Genomic DNA, 14,733 nt, shown 5'->3' with positions numbered 1-14,733 from the left:
GACCAAAATATACCCCACCAGCCAAATGCAGAGCAGAATTGTATAAAGCAATCTATAGCTGCCTTTATCTTTAATATAAAATTCTGACCCACATGGATTAAGATGGCTCCCTAGATTGTAGCCACATCTCTATATCAAAATGAGAAGTACTACAAACTGCTCCATTTCATGCAAATTAGGAGTGCTCCTGGTATGTTGCTAATTCAATTCTCTGATGGACAAGGGGTTAGCCACTCCTGCTTTAAATGAAACCTGTACTCGTATCTTTTTTCCCCACTTCCTTTTTAGTTATGGCTATCCCAGAATAAAATGCTCCATTCAGACAGAGTACAGTACTCTGGAACACATTAGCTTGTAGTGCTACTTTCTTGAAAGGGCCAGGGCCAGTCAAACAAACTATTTTTTAAACTTTAGATCAGAGACTTCTTTCACCTTGGGGGCTGACTGCTCAAGCTGGGAAACTGGTGAAGTGCTAAACTGAGTGCTGTGTGCTGAGACAAGTTTTATTTTACTGTTTTCTTTAAACCTTGGCTCATCTAAGCCAAATATCCTCCTTTTCCCTATGTCGTTCAATCAATATCTGCTAACAGGATAGGAGTAAAAATGCCATATTTAAATGACAAGAAACATGTTTAAAATGGTGGTAACTTATAATAACCTAAACTTTTACAGATATGTACAAACTTTCTACTTTTCCTGGGTAGGATATTCATTTAAATTACCCTAATAAAACAGGAAACTAAAACTTTTGAAAACAGATACAAAAGTACCAAAATGATGAGGGAGACCATTAGAACTCCCGTAACTCCTGCTCGGGAATACCAATTTTCTCCTTGTGATTTCTTTAGATAACTGTCTCCAGTGCTGCCTCTAGTCCAGTACCGATAACTAAGTATTTGGTACAAAATGTTTAATACAAGATTCTTCTCTCTCGTGTTAATGATTTTTAAGTAACCGAGTTTCACTGAGTAGAAAGCCTGAGGTTCCGATATTCAGGGGCTGGGAGAAGTGAAGGGAATAAAAATGTAAGTCATGCTCAACTGCCTTTTCTTAACAATTTACATTGCAATCAGAAGAAACCCAAAGGTCTTTACAAACTATACACAAGGGTTCTGTTATACAGACATTAAAACACATGGATAAAAAAGCTTTATGGTGACTTTTGTGCAAAAGAAAAAACGTTCACTGTGGTTCAAAGGCCTGGCAAGTGTAAGATCCTCTGGCCGTGCCCCTGCCTCCCCCCACCTGTGTGTGATGACAAAGAGGGGGCACCTTCTGCACAGTTCCTCCACATCTAGGCTGAAGAAATCTCAGAAGGATGTCCTTCCATGTTTTGTGCTTGTGAGGAGTATCTTCACCCTCCTACCAATGCTGTCAATTTCTAGAGGGATGGTGCTAACTCCCTGGCAGTACCACACATAACAGGGGAACCCACTTGCAGACTAAGTTAAATGTCACCCTAAGCATCAATTTCCTTAACTTAAAAAAGAATGAATTTGCATTGAAATACAATGGAACACGGAACACCTCTTCACTAAACCGTTTCACTATGTCCTAAATTCACCATTATCTGGTTCTACTATGTAGTACCTCTTTGTGCACCTCTGAAATTCAACAGTATCTAAGGAGGAATGCAACAGCCAAAGGAACCACAGTTTAAGATGAAAAATGAATATTATCATCTAGGAGGAATTTCCTGGAGGCTGAATATAATTAACTAAATTGAAATTTGCCCAGCACAGTGAGACTAAAATCCCTATTGGTACAAAGAGTGCAAGGTCAGGAAGTATGGTCTTATGTCTCATCTAAAACTCATATCTGTACATGCACACACAAAAATACATAATATTTTATCAATTTTATTTTAAAATCAAAGTCTCTGAAAAAATTTAATAATATTAGATCATTAAATATCACTAGAGTGGCACAAGAGGGTATAAATAAGGGTACTGGGATGAAATTAAGAACAAAGTATTTACAATGAATAACCATAAAGGCTTCCTGATAAAAATATCTATCAGGATTGTGGAATAGTTTCCCCAAGGGAAATATTTGAAGCCCTATGGCTGGAAATGTTTAAAACTAGACTAGATAACATACTACAAAATGTACTATGAGAAACAGTCTTGTATTGGCAGAGAAAAAGACTGGATGATTTAATAGATCTTCTCCATCTCTAATGGGTACCGTTCTATAGTTGAACATATTTTCTATACCATCATCAAGAAACCTTAAAGCTTAGAATTATTTGTCTGTCTTAACCAGGAAGGAAACTAAAGGAAATGCCAAACTGCAAACTCTACTACTAGGGAAAAAAAAACAACAACGAGAGTTCTGTGGCACTTTAACAAATTTAATATTTGCAGGCTTGAAACCTTATGCCTGCAAATATTAAATTTGTTAGTCTTTAAAGTGCCACAGAACTCTCGTTGTTTTTGCTGTATACAGACTAACACGGCTACCCCTCTGGAACAACTCTACTACTAGAGGAAGTGAGTTCACTCAGCTGTATCTTCAAAAGAACAAAGAAACGTAAAAAAAAAAAAATCTTATATTAAGCAAAAAACGTTGCTTCAGTTGATGTCCCCTTTTTTACTCACTGACTTCAGGACTAATACAAAGAGCAGCTTGCTCACCACAAACTTTAGTTATTTAGATCTGTGTGTGATCTGATTGGTTGAACCTGGGCGAGGAGCTGGATAACTTGTTCTCAATTTGAGCACTTTGGATCTTTGCTAATGTCAGCAAAGATGGCTCTTAGGCACGATAGTAATACAAATTATAATATTCCCTATTTAACATAACTGTAATGCAGAACAGAATCTGGCCCTCACAGTTCTAATCCCAGCTTTGCCACTGACTCCGGGCTTGTCAATATGGGAAAAGTATACCACGATAGGGTAAGGTGTGAATTAAACAGCTGTACTTATACAGGTATAGCAAGCCCATCAAGAGAAACTTGGGGCATTGTTCATCTTTTGCTCATTGGGGCCACACCCTCTCCTATTTCACCCCCCAGTTACAGGTGTTTGGGGGGAGGAGGGGGAGCCCTGAGCACAAGGCCCCGGTATAATTGTCCCCCTTTCCCCCATTTTCCTCAGCACTGAGTATAACTCCCTATCTTCAGGCATAAGTGTGACTTTTCCTAGTTCAGCTTATGTCACTTTGGAAGTGGTAAAAACAAAGACAGAAAATAAAAAGCCACTCTTGTTCCAGAATAAGACTGTCTAGACAGGGAATTATACTAGTATTGTCAGGAACTGGAGCATGGGTGGTCAGGTCTGAGGGGTTGAGCCAGAAGCTGAGCTACGGCACCAAGGGTCATGTCAAGGTCAATGGCTGGGGAACCAGAGCTGAGGGTCAAGCTAGAGTCAGTAGTCAAGGAATCAGTGCCCAGGGTCAGGCCAGTCTCAATAGCCACGGACCGGAGGGCAGGGTAAGGAGCCAGAATCCAGGAATAAGGCAAGGGAACAAGAACCAGGAACAAAGTAGGATCTATCTCAGCAGCAGGTCAGGCATCTGCCTTGTAGTACAGATGACTTCCTGGTATTCTCTCCAAGCTTAAATAGTAGGTCTGGGCCAATCAGAGGTCACAGGACCATCTGCCAGTCATCTCTACTGCAGGCAGGACTACCCTCAGCAACTGGTCTCCCAGGAGGCATGGTGTGCTGACTGAGGCTTTGCCGAGGCTGTCTGGTGGCAGTATGGAAGTGGCTCCTGCTTGCAGCTTCAGTTTCAATCCCCATGATCCTCATAGGTATAACTATAGTGGATTAAATATATTGGTATAGTTACATGGATATAAGTGGAAAAATGTCCCCTATAGACAAACCCTCACTATGTGGCCTTCGGCAAGTGTTTTAACTTCTGTCTCAGGTTTTCCATCTATAATATGGGAATAGTTCTACTTCTCTACCTCATAAGAGAGAATTAATTACAAGACTCTGAAAATGCAAAATGCAGTGTATTCATTATTTTTATTTATCTAATGTGACCTTTAGTCTCTCCAACATTATTCAGTCAGTGCTGCTATCTCCCTATCTTCACTGGCCACACAGTGTGACAATTCTCCCTTTAGCTGAGGGCAAGATATGTCTCCATCTGGAAATATTATTGATACTCCTCACCTGAGTCATTTGGAGGGTTTGTTAGAAAAATCTTGTTGGCTCTGCACAGAACTGAGGCTGCTGCTGCTTCTGGAGCATTTGCAACCTCCACCTTCCCAAAGGCACGGAATCAAAGTTCGGACATTAACTCTAATCCCTTACATATCTCTAGCAACTAAACTACTAGACAGGCAAGTGCAAATTTGATTTAGGAAAAGAACCTATGCAGTGACAAGTTCCAGAGGAGCAGCCACGTTAGTCTGTCTTCAGTGAAACAAGAGTTCTGTGGCACCTTAAAGACTAACAAATTTATTTGGGCATAAGCTTTCGTGGACAGAAACCCACCTTGTCGGATGCATGATCAACAAGAAGTTAGTCTTTAAGGTGCCACAGAACTCTCGTTGTTATGCAATGGTAGTTCTTTAACTGAGCAGAGCCTGATCAGACAACTGAGGTCAAAGTGTCTGAAATTCACTGAATTTTATTTTCAAAGTTTATTTAATTATTAACACTCTATGCTATCAAAACACATGTATCTTGCACCCTACCTATTGTACTAAGGAGAATGTGGAACACAGGGAGCAAAGAATTTGTGCCAAAGTCAAATTCACAAACCCTACAATCTTTAGGACTGGCCCTTTTGAAGGAAATTACTAAAATGTTAGAACATTACATAGGTAGCTACAGTACAAGTGGATGAGCTGCTAAGGTGGGTCAAATAAACTGAAGCACTCGGTGCATGGATAACCTAGAACGGCAAACTGAAAGAACAAAGAAACCAACACAAGCATCTCCCTACCTGAGAGCTCGGTCAAGGAGAAGATGCTTCGTGGCATATCAGTTTAACTGGGTAAGAGGGAAAGTTGACTAAATGTGCTGGTTAAGTAAAGCCTATCAGGATCACAGGTTTAGATTTCCCTCTCTCACTCTCACTCTCTCTCACCCCCCTCCCTCCCCAACCACCACTTGTCAGCAGAAATATAGACTGGGATTTTCTTAAACCAAGGAGGCTAAGGGATTTAGATGCGCAAATTGATTTTAATGGGATTTGGACACAATTCCCATAGGTTCTTTTGAAAAATCCCAGCTAAAGTCCATAAAAGAAACACATTAATTATTTCAATGCAGGTCTAGAACACGATACACAAAGCCATCTGAATGAAGGGTCTTCCTTCCTCTATAGGTGACCAGCACTATAATATTTAAGGTATACCTTGTGATATTCCCCTGAAATAGTTTTTCAATTAGTTTAATGTAAAATATGCATTATTCCACATCCAGCTAGCCTTCAAATCTTATGATGAAGGAAATAATACACAATCTGATAACAGTGAAGCTCAAGGACTATAATGGAGTAGATAGGGGATGAAGAGGCCTGAAGATCAGGTCTTTGTTGAGGATGATTTCTAACTTGACAGAAAACCCAGCATTTCTAATATCCTTTTAGTGACTCTACCTTGTAAATAAGAGGGTGCAAGAATTTTCTCTTAAGGTACATAACAGTTATGTAATTGAGCACAGTGACCACAGTACTATAAGAACTATTGTAATAATATTCATTTAATGGGTTTTTTTTGCCACTACATACTGGCTTTTTTATGTGTGTGTAATTTTAAATGAGAGTCCCTCTTCTCGATGTGATTAGAAGACAGAAACTTCAATTATGCAGTTGGGGATTCTCCTTCACACTCGTATGTCAGAGTTTTCAAGTTTTCCCTCATTTAGCATAATTGTGCAGTCATCACTGCAAGCTATGAATCTCAAGTGCAGGAAAGGAATCTGACCTTTTAGAGGTCTTATTATGATCCATAAACTTCTCTGCCACCCCTCCTTCACTCCATCGACTGAAGACCGAGGCACATTCTTTTATGTAAAATTCAGCCAGAAGAATAGAATATTGCCATTTATCCACTAATTTACTCCTCCTTGTTTTTTTCCCCTTTGCAACTGCAAGGCCTATTATGCGTTCTCTTAAAGGGCTATAAACTTCATTTGCTCACCATATTATACTGCTAAGCATAAAAATCAGTAAGATGACATCTTAAAAATCTCCTTAGTTAAATTGGCTGCATGTTAACAGCACATTGGTCTGCTTTGCATCTTCCCTGGGGTCCAAGATTAGTTGTCCCCCAGGCAGTTTGAGGCCATACTGTTCTAATCTGAAGGTAAGGGAGAGGGTTCTGCCCTCATTGCTTTTATAGCAACCTTGGATTGGTATGAGATATAGAGGATGATTTTAAAGCATTTCATCCCATTTTCATCAATTTGACATCTGTTTCCAGTGGGGACAGAAACAGAATCGAGCACCAGTGAGAGAAGAGTTATTAGAACTCCAGTAAGCTTCAGCAACTGTTGCTGGGAGCTAAAAGTGCATTTTCTTCAGAACTCCCTAAATTGTATAGCAGTTAAACACTAAAAAAATTTTTAAAAAATTAAAATCAATACTTTTAAAGAAGGAACTCATTTTAAGTGCCCCTGTTTTTAAGAGAGACCACTTTTAAAAATTAAATGGTACATTTTATTGTTGTTATTTTAAAGAAGTGTAAGGTTTTTAAATCAATAGCTTTAAGAATCGAAGCCAGATGCTTGCACTTCTTGGTTGGTTGAATGTAACAGATCGAACCATGTATTGTGTAAAAGGTGTGTGTGTCAAGTCATGTTCCATGTTCTCCATGAAAAAGAGGGAAGTCAGGCACAAAGATTAAATGACGATGAGTCAGTGGAAGAGTTAAGATTAGTATTGGAGGGGTTGGGGGTAGGAAGGTGGAATATCAATTACAATGGTGTTATAACTGAAGGAATGCCTTGCTATGAATTATTACAGAAGAGGAAGAACAGTTTTGTGATTAAAGTGCTGCATGCATCAGTTTCACTGGCTGTAAAATGGAAGTGTTAATACCTACTTCACAGAACTGTAAAGCTAAATTAATTGATATTCGTAATGCACTTTAAAATCCTCAGCTACTAGATATTACTGGTATATAAAGGATTAAAAAGTATTATTTTCATGTACACAACTCACCTCTGCTCTACATCTGGTCTGGATAGGTCAATCCTGAGGTGTAATTTTACAAAATTTAAACACTTTTCAAGCTAATATTAATATTTACTTTCTTTTTCAATTTTGAAGTGCCAAAAGGGATTAATAAGTTAAGAGCCCTATTTTTAGGGTTGTTTTGCCTTTTCAGTTAATAAGATCCTTCTTAGATTGTGAATTCCTCAGGATAAGAAACGTATCTTTGTAATATGCCCTGTGCATAGTACAATTTTGGGGCTTAAACAGCTAGTCATGATAATGATTAAGGAATGGGCCTTTACCACTTAGGATACATTTACTGAATAACAAAGCTTAACTGATGGAAGTTGGTATCTAATAGTAAAAAGATTTAACATACTACCCCGTAACGAATGGAAGTGTTATGTCAGTGCACTTTAAGAAGACTGAAAATACTGAATTTAACAGAGAAGTATCCAAAACTAGGAGTTTTATATAGCTTAATTCTTGGGCAGAATACTAAAAGTGTGTAACATTATACTATCCACTTCCTATTTTCAAACAGTATTGTACTTTTTTTTAGTGAAATAGCTTAAATCACAGTCTGCTTCCAAAAGAACAAACAGATCCATATTGTAATAGGCTGAATTGGCATCCAGACACTTTTTTGACAATAGTTCTTCACTGAAACAGTACTACACACTGCATTAAAAAGTTACTCATTCCTTTAACTTCTAAACCTCAGGAATCTGCTCCAGACAGGGATTATTTCAGTGAAGTAAGCGGCCAATTTCTGAATGGCAGATGCTGTAACCACATCAAAGTAGCTTGAACCAAGTCAGTCAGAGTCAAGAAGATCATTATATTTTCATAAATGCTACATGCTTTTGAAGGGAGCATCGGCACTGTATAGCTGAAGTACAATGCTTTAGTGTAACAGAACTGAAATGACTACATTCATCTTCACTTAAACACCATGATAGGATGTTGAAAATCTGATTATTTTCTGGTGGTATCGGTAAAATGACATATGAAAAGATGTAAACTGAGGCAAAAAAAATTCCCAGTCTGAAAGGCCTTGTAAGTGAATGTCGGGCTTTCCATTTGGAAAAGGACTTGCTTCAGAATGTCATCAAGTTTCTTTAAATCTTTAAAGGACAACCCTTTTTACCCACTCTCAATTCTTTAGGACCAGAAAAAGAATAAAATCTACCATGGATTTACTTTCCAGAGTGAAAGCAATATAAACCAGAGCTAGAATATGAATAGTCGATTTACAATCTCCTTTATGGTGTCTCTCTTTTGAGACTTTGTCACATGCATGACTGGCTAAAGAAGTTTTAGTTTGAGAGAGAGCCTTCGCATGAGCTATACACTCCTGTTGTGATGAATAAATTGGAAGAGTTTACTGTTGCTCTCTAGTGCCAGGATTGGCTTGATGGACTTAGATGGACTCCTGGGAGAGAATAAGAGAGAGAAGGAAACTCCCCTTTCCTTTGTCTCTGATGATCACAAAAGAATTAGGCCACGAAAACAACACCCAAAATAGAGTTTCTATCGTGGCTTGCGGAACTCATGGTATTTGAAGGGATGCCTAAACCCAAAGAAAGATTAAGGAGTCTACACACATGGATTCTCTTGAAAGAGTTCTGAAGTGAATTTTGAAATGAGTGACAAGAGTGAAAATGTGTCATAAGGTTGCCACATTTTAGGGCAACAGGAAATTCTGTTCACTGGGCTGAAACCAACCTCAGGCACTCAACACATAGGGAAGTGGTCCCCAAACTGTGGGGCCTCTGGAGGGTGTGGTGGAGGAACATTTGGGGTGTGGGGGGTGCAGCAAGGCCCGGGCCAGCGAGGGCATGCCACCCAGCCCCGATCCTTGGCCCCCAGCCCTGACTGCAGCCACACTCCTGATCGCAGCCCTGCTTCGGGGGGGGGGGGGGGGGGGGCGGCGGGCGGCATGGACCAGGTAAAGGGGGAGATGCAGGCCAAAAATGTTTGGGGATCATGGCCATAGGGGAACAACAGGGTGCCACCTCAGCTGCTTTTTTAAAACACCATCAGGGCATGTCAGCATTACAACCTTAAGTTGACTTACAGCCACTGTAGTAATTACTGTGGTGGCTGATGTCCACACAATCCTCCTTCTGCTGGTGGTGCGCGTACTCAGCTGGAGCGCTTCCACCAACTGAAGAGAGGCAGTGGTGGCGGCTGAGAGCCAGGGCTCTGCGCCCCTCACAGCTCCCTGCCAGGAACCCAGCTGCCCCCTGGACTTCTCACCTCCCCACTGCCAACTCACGTGCCCGGGGTCTGGTTGGCTGTTGTGCTCCCAGCGGGCAGCCCAGCTTGGAGGGGAGACTGAGTAGCAGCCTGGCTGAGGAGCCAGCTTTCAGAGCCGTGAAATTGACAACATAGCCAATGTAAGGAATGCAGTGTCTACACAGGCACTGTGTCGCCTTAACTACACTAAGGTAAGCCCTATGCCTCTCATGGAGGTGGAGTTATGTTGGTGTAGTAGGGCACTTGCATCGTTGGGAGCAAGGCTGTAGTGTAGATACTGACATAGGATATGTCTACACTGCGGATTGAAGTCGATTTAATTTAAATCGACCTTCATCTGCTGAGCTGCAGAATTTGGAGGTGCGTGATCACACCACGCTCATTGCGTCCCCACCATCCGTGCTTACGTCGACAATCAAAGCAGTGCACTGTGGGTAGCTATCCCACAGTACAACGACCCGCAGGAGCATTTGGGAAGGTTGTCGTCCTCCCATGATGCAATGTACTCCCTCCCTTCTTGTCCCAATCCAAACCGACAGACGATTGCCTTTTCACGCCATTTTTTTCAAACCCTTCACTCTCTGCCGCATGCCCACCATTGCCTGAGAGGAATGGAGCCCACTCAGTTCTGCCCTATTATTGTGAGCATCACAAACACCTCACGACTTATTACAAGCCATAGAACAAAACAATTCCCGTTTGTTGCAGGTTGTCATGCACCATCTGTAGTCGGTGGAGTGCTGCTTCTGGTCCCAGAAAACAAGTGACTGGTGGGATCACATAGTTATGAAGGTCTGGGATGATGAACGGTGGCTGCAGAACTTTCAAATGCAAAAGGCTACTTTTTTTAAAACTTTGCAGAAGCTCTCCCTGAAACGCATGAATACTCGCTTGAAACCAGCTCTGACAGTGGAGACGCGAGTGGCCATCGCTCTGTGGAAGCTAGCAACCCCAGACTGCTACCGGTCAGTTGGGAATCAATTCAGAGTCAGGAAATCCACTGTGGGAGCAGCTGGGATACAAGTGTGCTGGGCCATTAATAGACTTCTGCTAAGAAGGGTAGTAACTTTGGGAAACGTGGAGGACATAGTGGAAGGCTTTTGCGTAATGGGGTTCCCAAACTGTGGGGGGGACCATAGATGGCATGCACATCCCTATCTTAGCCCCAGGCCACCTTGCCACAGAGTACATAAATCAATGGTGTTGCAGGCCCTTGTGGATCACAAGGGACGCTTCACCGACATCAGTGTGGGGTGGTCTAGAAAGGTGCATGATGCATGCATCTTTAGGAACTCAGGTCTGTTAAAAAAAGATGCAGGCAGGCACTTTCTTCCCTGACTAAAAAATAAATATTGGCGATGTTGAAATGCCAATAGTGATCCTAGGAGATCCTGCCTACCCCTTGCTCCCCTGGCTAATGAAACCGTACACCGGGCACCTGAATAGCGACAAGGAGCGTTTTAATAATAGGCTCAGCAAGTGCAAAATGGTGGTGAAATGTGCATTTTGACGTTTAAAGGCGTGCTGGCGCAGTCTGCTCATTAGATTAGACCTCAGTGAAGAAAACATCCCAATAGTTATCTCTGCCTGCTGTGTGCTCCATAATGTCTGTGAAACAAAGGGGGAGAAGTTCCCACTGGGTTGTGTTGTGGCGGCAGATAGGCTGGCCACAAATTTTGAGCAGCCAGATGCCACTGCAATGCTGAGAGCCAATCGCAGAGTGCTGAGCCCTCACGGAAGCATTGAAAAAACGCTTTTGCAATGAGACAACAGTAATGTGCATCGCTTATCTGTGCTATACTTTCACTTCGCATCCCCTACCCATCCCCCACCAATCCTGTTCCCACCCATTCCCCTCATCCACTGATCCATTCCCTCCCCAACTTCCCCTCCCTTTATTCCTTTGTTATCAATAAACAAACAGTAATGAATTGTAAAGCCGCACTTTTTTTTAATTGGTGATCCTTTGCAGAGGGGGGAAAAGAAAGATAATTGAACGTTCTGCATGCATTGTGTGGGGTTTGAGAGGGGATACAGAGCCCATTTTGTCTGTGCACACGTGAAAGAATCAGACATTCCCACTCTTTAAAGAGGCCATCGCCTCTTTCTGCTCCCCTCAACTGGTGAGGAGTGTGGCATGTACTGCACCCTGCTCAACCTCCTCCTAGACTGCTTGAGGGTGGGGACTAGGAAAGAATGTGTTAGCTAAGAGTTTTGCTGGGGCTGCAAAGGGAGTCTCTCTTGCCACTGAGCTTCCTGAAGCTCAACCAGACACCTCAACATATTGGACTGATCACGCATTATACACAGCATCTCATCTTGTGTTGAATGCTCATACTCCTGTGCTGCTTTCCTGTTGTCCAAATTCAGTTTGTCTGATAATGAAATCCTCCACACTCTTAGCTCTGTGTCAGCAGCTGCAGAGGAATTCATTATCTCATTAAACATGTCATCCTGAGGTGTTTTTTTCCCCTTATCATCTGCGACAGGTGCTTGCAGAAGTATAAGGTGGTGTGTTGAAGGCCACACTGTCCAATGTTTTGGAAGCAAAGCACAAGGTACCCATTGTTAACTCGTTCCATGGATGAAAATCAATGTTACAGTTTATAAATAACTCGCCTGAGCCTTCCCAAGGGAACGCTAGAACTGCATACCATTACCTAACTATTGCAGGAGTTGGAGCAGCGTTTCAGCCATGGTAAGGGGCTAGTGCATCTATGTTAGGGAAATCCCTGGTGCCCATGCTGCACAAGTCCATGCACCCTAGAGCAGCGTGGATGTCAGACTCCCATTGATCAGGCTTTTAACAAGCGGTACCAAAAGGTGAGGAGTGGGTACGGGTTAACTGTCTCTGGATAAAAAAATGGGAACCCCTTGCAGATGCCCAAGGCCCATAGCAACAACGTCCTGCTTAGGGACTTGCGGTGCACTGAACCAAGAAACCATCCCCAACTATGGAATAACACACACTTTAAAAAAGTTTCTTGGGTGGGTACTGGAAATGTGTGCCATTTCCCTAGGTAACCATGAGTGACACCTGCTGAGGGTCAGAGAGATGGATAGAGAGGATTTGCTGCAAGCAGCTGGCCACAGGCCTGGCCCTTATGCTGCTATGCTGTGCTTCATGATGATGTCTGCACAATTAACAACGGATTATTACAGGCGGGGGAAAGTGTCCTATCGAGGTGGAAGAAATAAGGCTGCCCTTCCAAGAAACCTTCTGCAAAGGATTGCAGAGTACCTGCACGAAAGCTGCATGGCGATATGCATGGAGGATTCTCGGGGCATCTCTGTGCACATAAATAATCTTTTCCGGGGTGAACTCAGTGCTTAAGCACACCAAGTACGAGGAAGCACAGCCCCACGGCCACACACACCATTTTTTCCCACTGGTACAAGGTTCTGGACTGGGGATATAACCAAAAACATGCAATTTGCAGTACATACTCACCAGATGTGCCTTCCCTGGCATCCCGGTCAGTCACGGTTTCCTGTGTACGGGTGGCCTGCTCTTGTGTTGCACACAGCTCCTGGCTTTCAGGGAGAAGGGATACCCCGGTTGCCTGCCCCCTGTTCTCCTCATCATCCTCCTCCTCGCCATCCATAGACTCATTCTCATTCATCCGGGCCTCGGATTACCCTGAGCTATCAATGCTACATGGCATAGTGGTGGGGTTTCCACCAAGAATTTCATGCAGCTCCTCATAAAAGCAGTATGTTTTTGGGGAGGAGCCAGAGTGACTGTTAGCTTCCCTAGTTTTCTGATAAGCCTGCCTTAGCTCTTTGATCTTAACGTGGCACTGCTGTGCATCCCTGTTGTGCCCCTTCTCCAACATGCTGTGAGATATCCTCTCATAGATATCCATATTTATCTTCCTTGCTTGGAGCTGACCCAGAACAGACTCTTCCCCCCAGAGACCAATGAGATCCAAGACCTCAGGTTGACTCCAGCCTGGAGTGAGTTTGGGGCATGCAGTCACCAACATTCGTTGCACTGGCAAGCTCTCTCCATGCTGACCAAACAGGAAATGGGAATTCAAAATTTCCTGGAGTGTGAGGGAAGGAGCTATTTCCTGTTTATGTGGCCACAGTGCAACAGACTGAATGTACAGAGTGATCACAACAGAGCATTATGGGATATCTCCCGGAGATGAATGATGTCAATTTACGTTATGCTCTGCCAATACTGACACTCATTTGACCCACAGAATTCAACTTCAGTGCTACACCACTTGTGGAGGTAGTTTTATTAAGTTGAATTTTACTGCAATTTAGGTCAGCGGAACTCACATGCCAATGGAGACGCATACTTTATGCGGTCGATGGAAACCGCATTCCATCGACCTACATTATCAGTGTAGACCAGGCCATAGTTAAATCGACATAAGCTGCCTTCTGTCAACCTAACTCTCTAGTGTAGACCAAGATTCAGTCTATGTTTGAAATGCATTTTGTATAAAGCTCCATAAAGTGTGAATTTCTTTTATCCTTTAACGTTAGGACAGAAAAAGTCTTTAATGTAGCATGTGTGAGAATATGTATGTGTGAGAGAAGATGCCCTTGCATTATTTAGCAGTCTGTTTGCAATCACTGTCCCCTTGTGATCAAGCTTTCTTCACATAATTTCCCAGGTGTTAAAAGGTACTGTAAACGTAGGTCTTCAAAGATCAAAAGAGATCTTGATTTGGCAGAGGCTAAGAGCCTTCACAGCAGATCCAATCTCCATGAAAGCATATTCAGGAAACCTGGCATAATTTAAATGGGAAAAGCCACAGTGAATTTGTTGCAGAAACTGACTGATCCCACTTTGATGGGGTTCTCCATCTGTTATCTCTGGATCTGAATTGTTTTTCTGATGCAGCACTGTCCAAGTTAGTTACAACATTTTGCGCCTAATCTTGCAGTCCCTACTCAGGCAGAATTCCCATGGAAATTTTGCCTGAGTGAAGGCCCCATTACCACCTAAATCAAGCACCCCAACACAAACACTAAGGAGGTTAGGCAGATAACAGCAAGAAAACTCTACATACGGAGCATTTTACTTGGGTTGATAACCACTGGACCACTGCTACCGTACACACATAAGCAGAGCATGCAACTACTCAAAGCTAGGCATTTACAATTAGGAAGGGTTCTACCAAACAATCTGATTGTATAGTATGTGTTGACCATTCCTGTTTTAGTTAAATAAAGTATGTACTCCTATACATCTCTATTTGTTTAGCCAACTCTCCTTTATAATCTTCCACACATGATAAATTGTATACTTATTTTCTTTATTTAAAAACTCAGATAAATTAGACATACCCAGATGTAAAAATATTAAAGTCCATTTAAAACCAGGGAGTG

General features: G+C 42.3%; 2 protein-coding genes across 4 annotated transcripts in view; both read right to left on the bottom strand.

Moving 5' to 3' along the window:
* The window catches only part of MCC (MCC regulator of WNT signaling pathway), a 220,996-nt gene that overhangs the window by 178,238 nt on the left and 28,025 nt on the right, over positions 1-14,733 (bottom strand). The gene's annotated exons all lie outside the window — the stretch shown is intronic.
* Positions 11,590-13,370, bottom strand: LOC137166681 (zinc finger and SCAN domain-containing protein 29-like). The gene is made up of 2 exons (XM_067568532.1): positions 13,043-13,370; positions 11,590-11,801 (listed from the first exon to the last, which is right to left on the bottom strand). The coding sequence occupies exons 1-2, from the start codon at positions 13,368-13,370 to the stop codon at positions 11,590-11,592; spliced, it is 540 nt and encodes a 179-aa protein (XP_067424633.1).

The sequence above is a fragment of the Emydura macquarii genome, unplaced genomic scaffold (genome assembly GCF_026122565.2).
Source record: "Emydura macquarii macquarii isolate MOO-44397 ecotype Brisbane River unplaced genomic scaffold, CSIRO-AGI_Emac_v2 contig_2897, whole genome shotgun sequence".
Taxonomy (NCBI): Eukaryota; Metazoa; Chordata; order Testudines; family Chelidae; genus Emydura; species Emydura macquarii.
This window is presented reverse-complemented; position numbering and strand designations above follow the sequence as displayed.

Bases quoted from the DNA above. Each gene is read 5' to 3' on its own strand.
- LOC137166681 (XM_067568532.1), bottom strand. From the start codon at position 13,370: ATGTTGGTGACTGCATGCCCCAAACTCACTCCAGGCTGGAGTCAACCT. The intron at 11,802-13,042 runs GTAGCATTGATA...ATTCCTCTGCAG, and splicing joins AAACCCCACCACTATGCCAT to CTGCTGACACAGAGCTAAGA.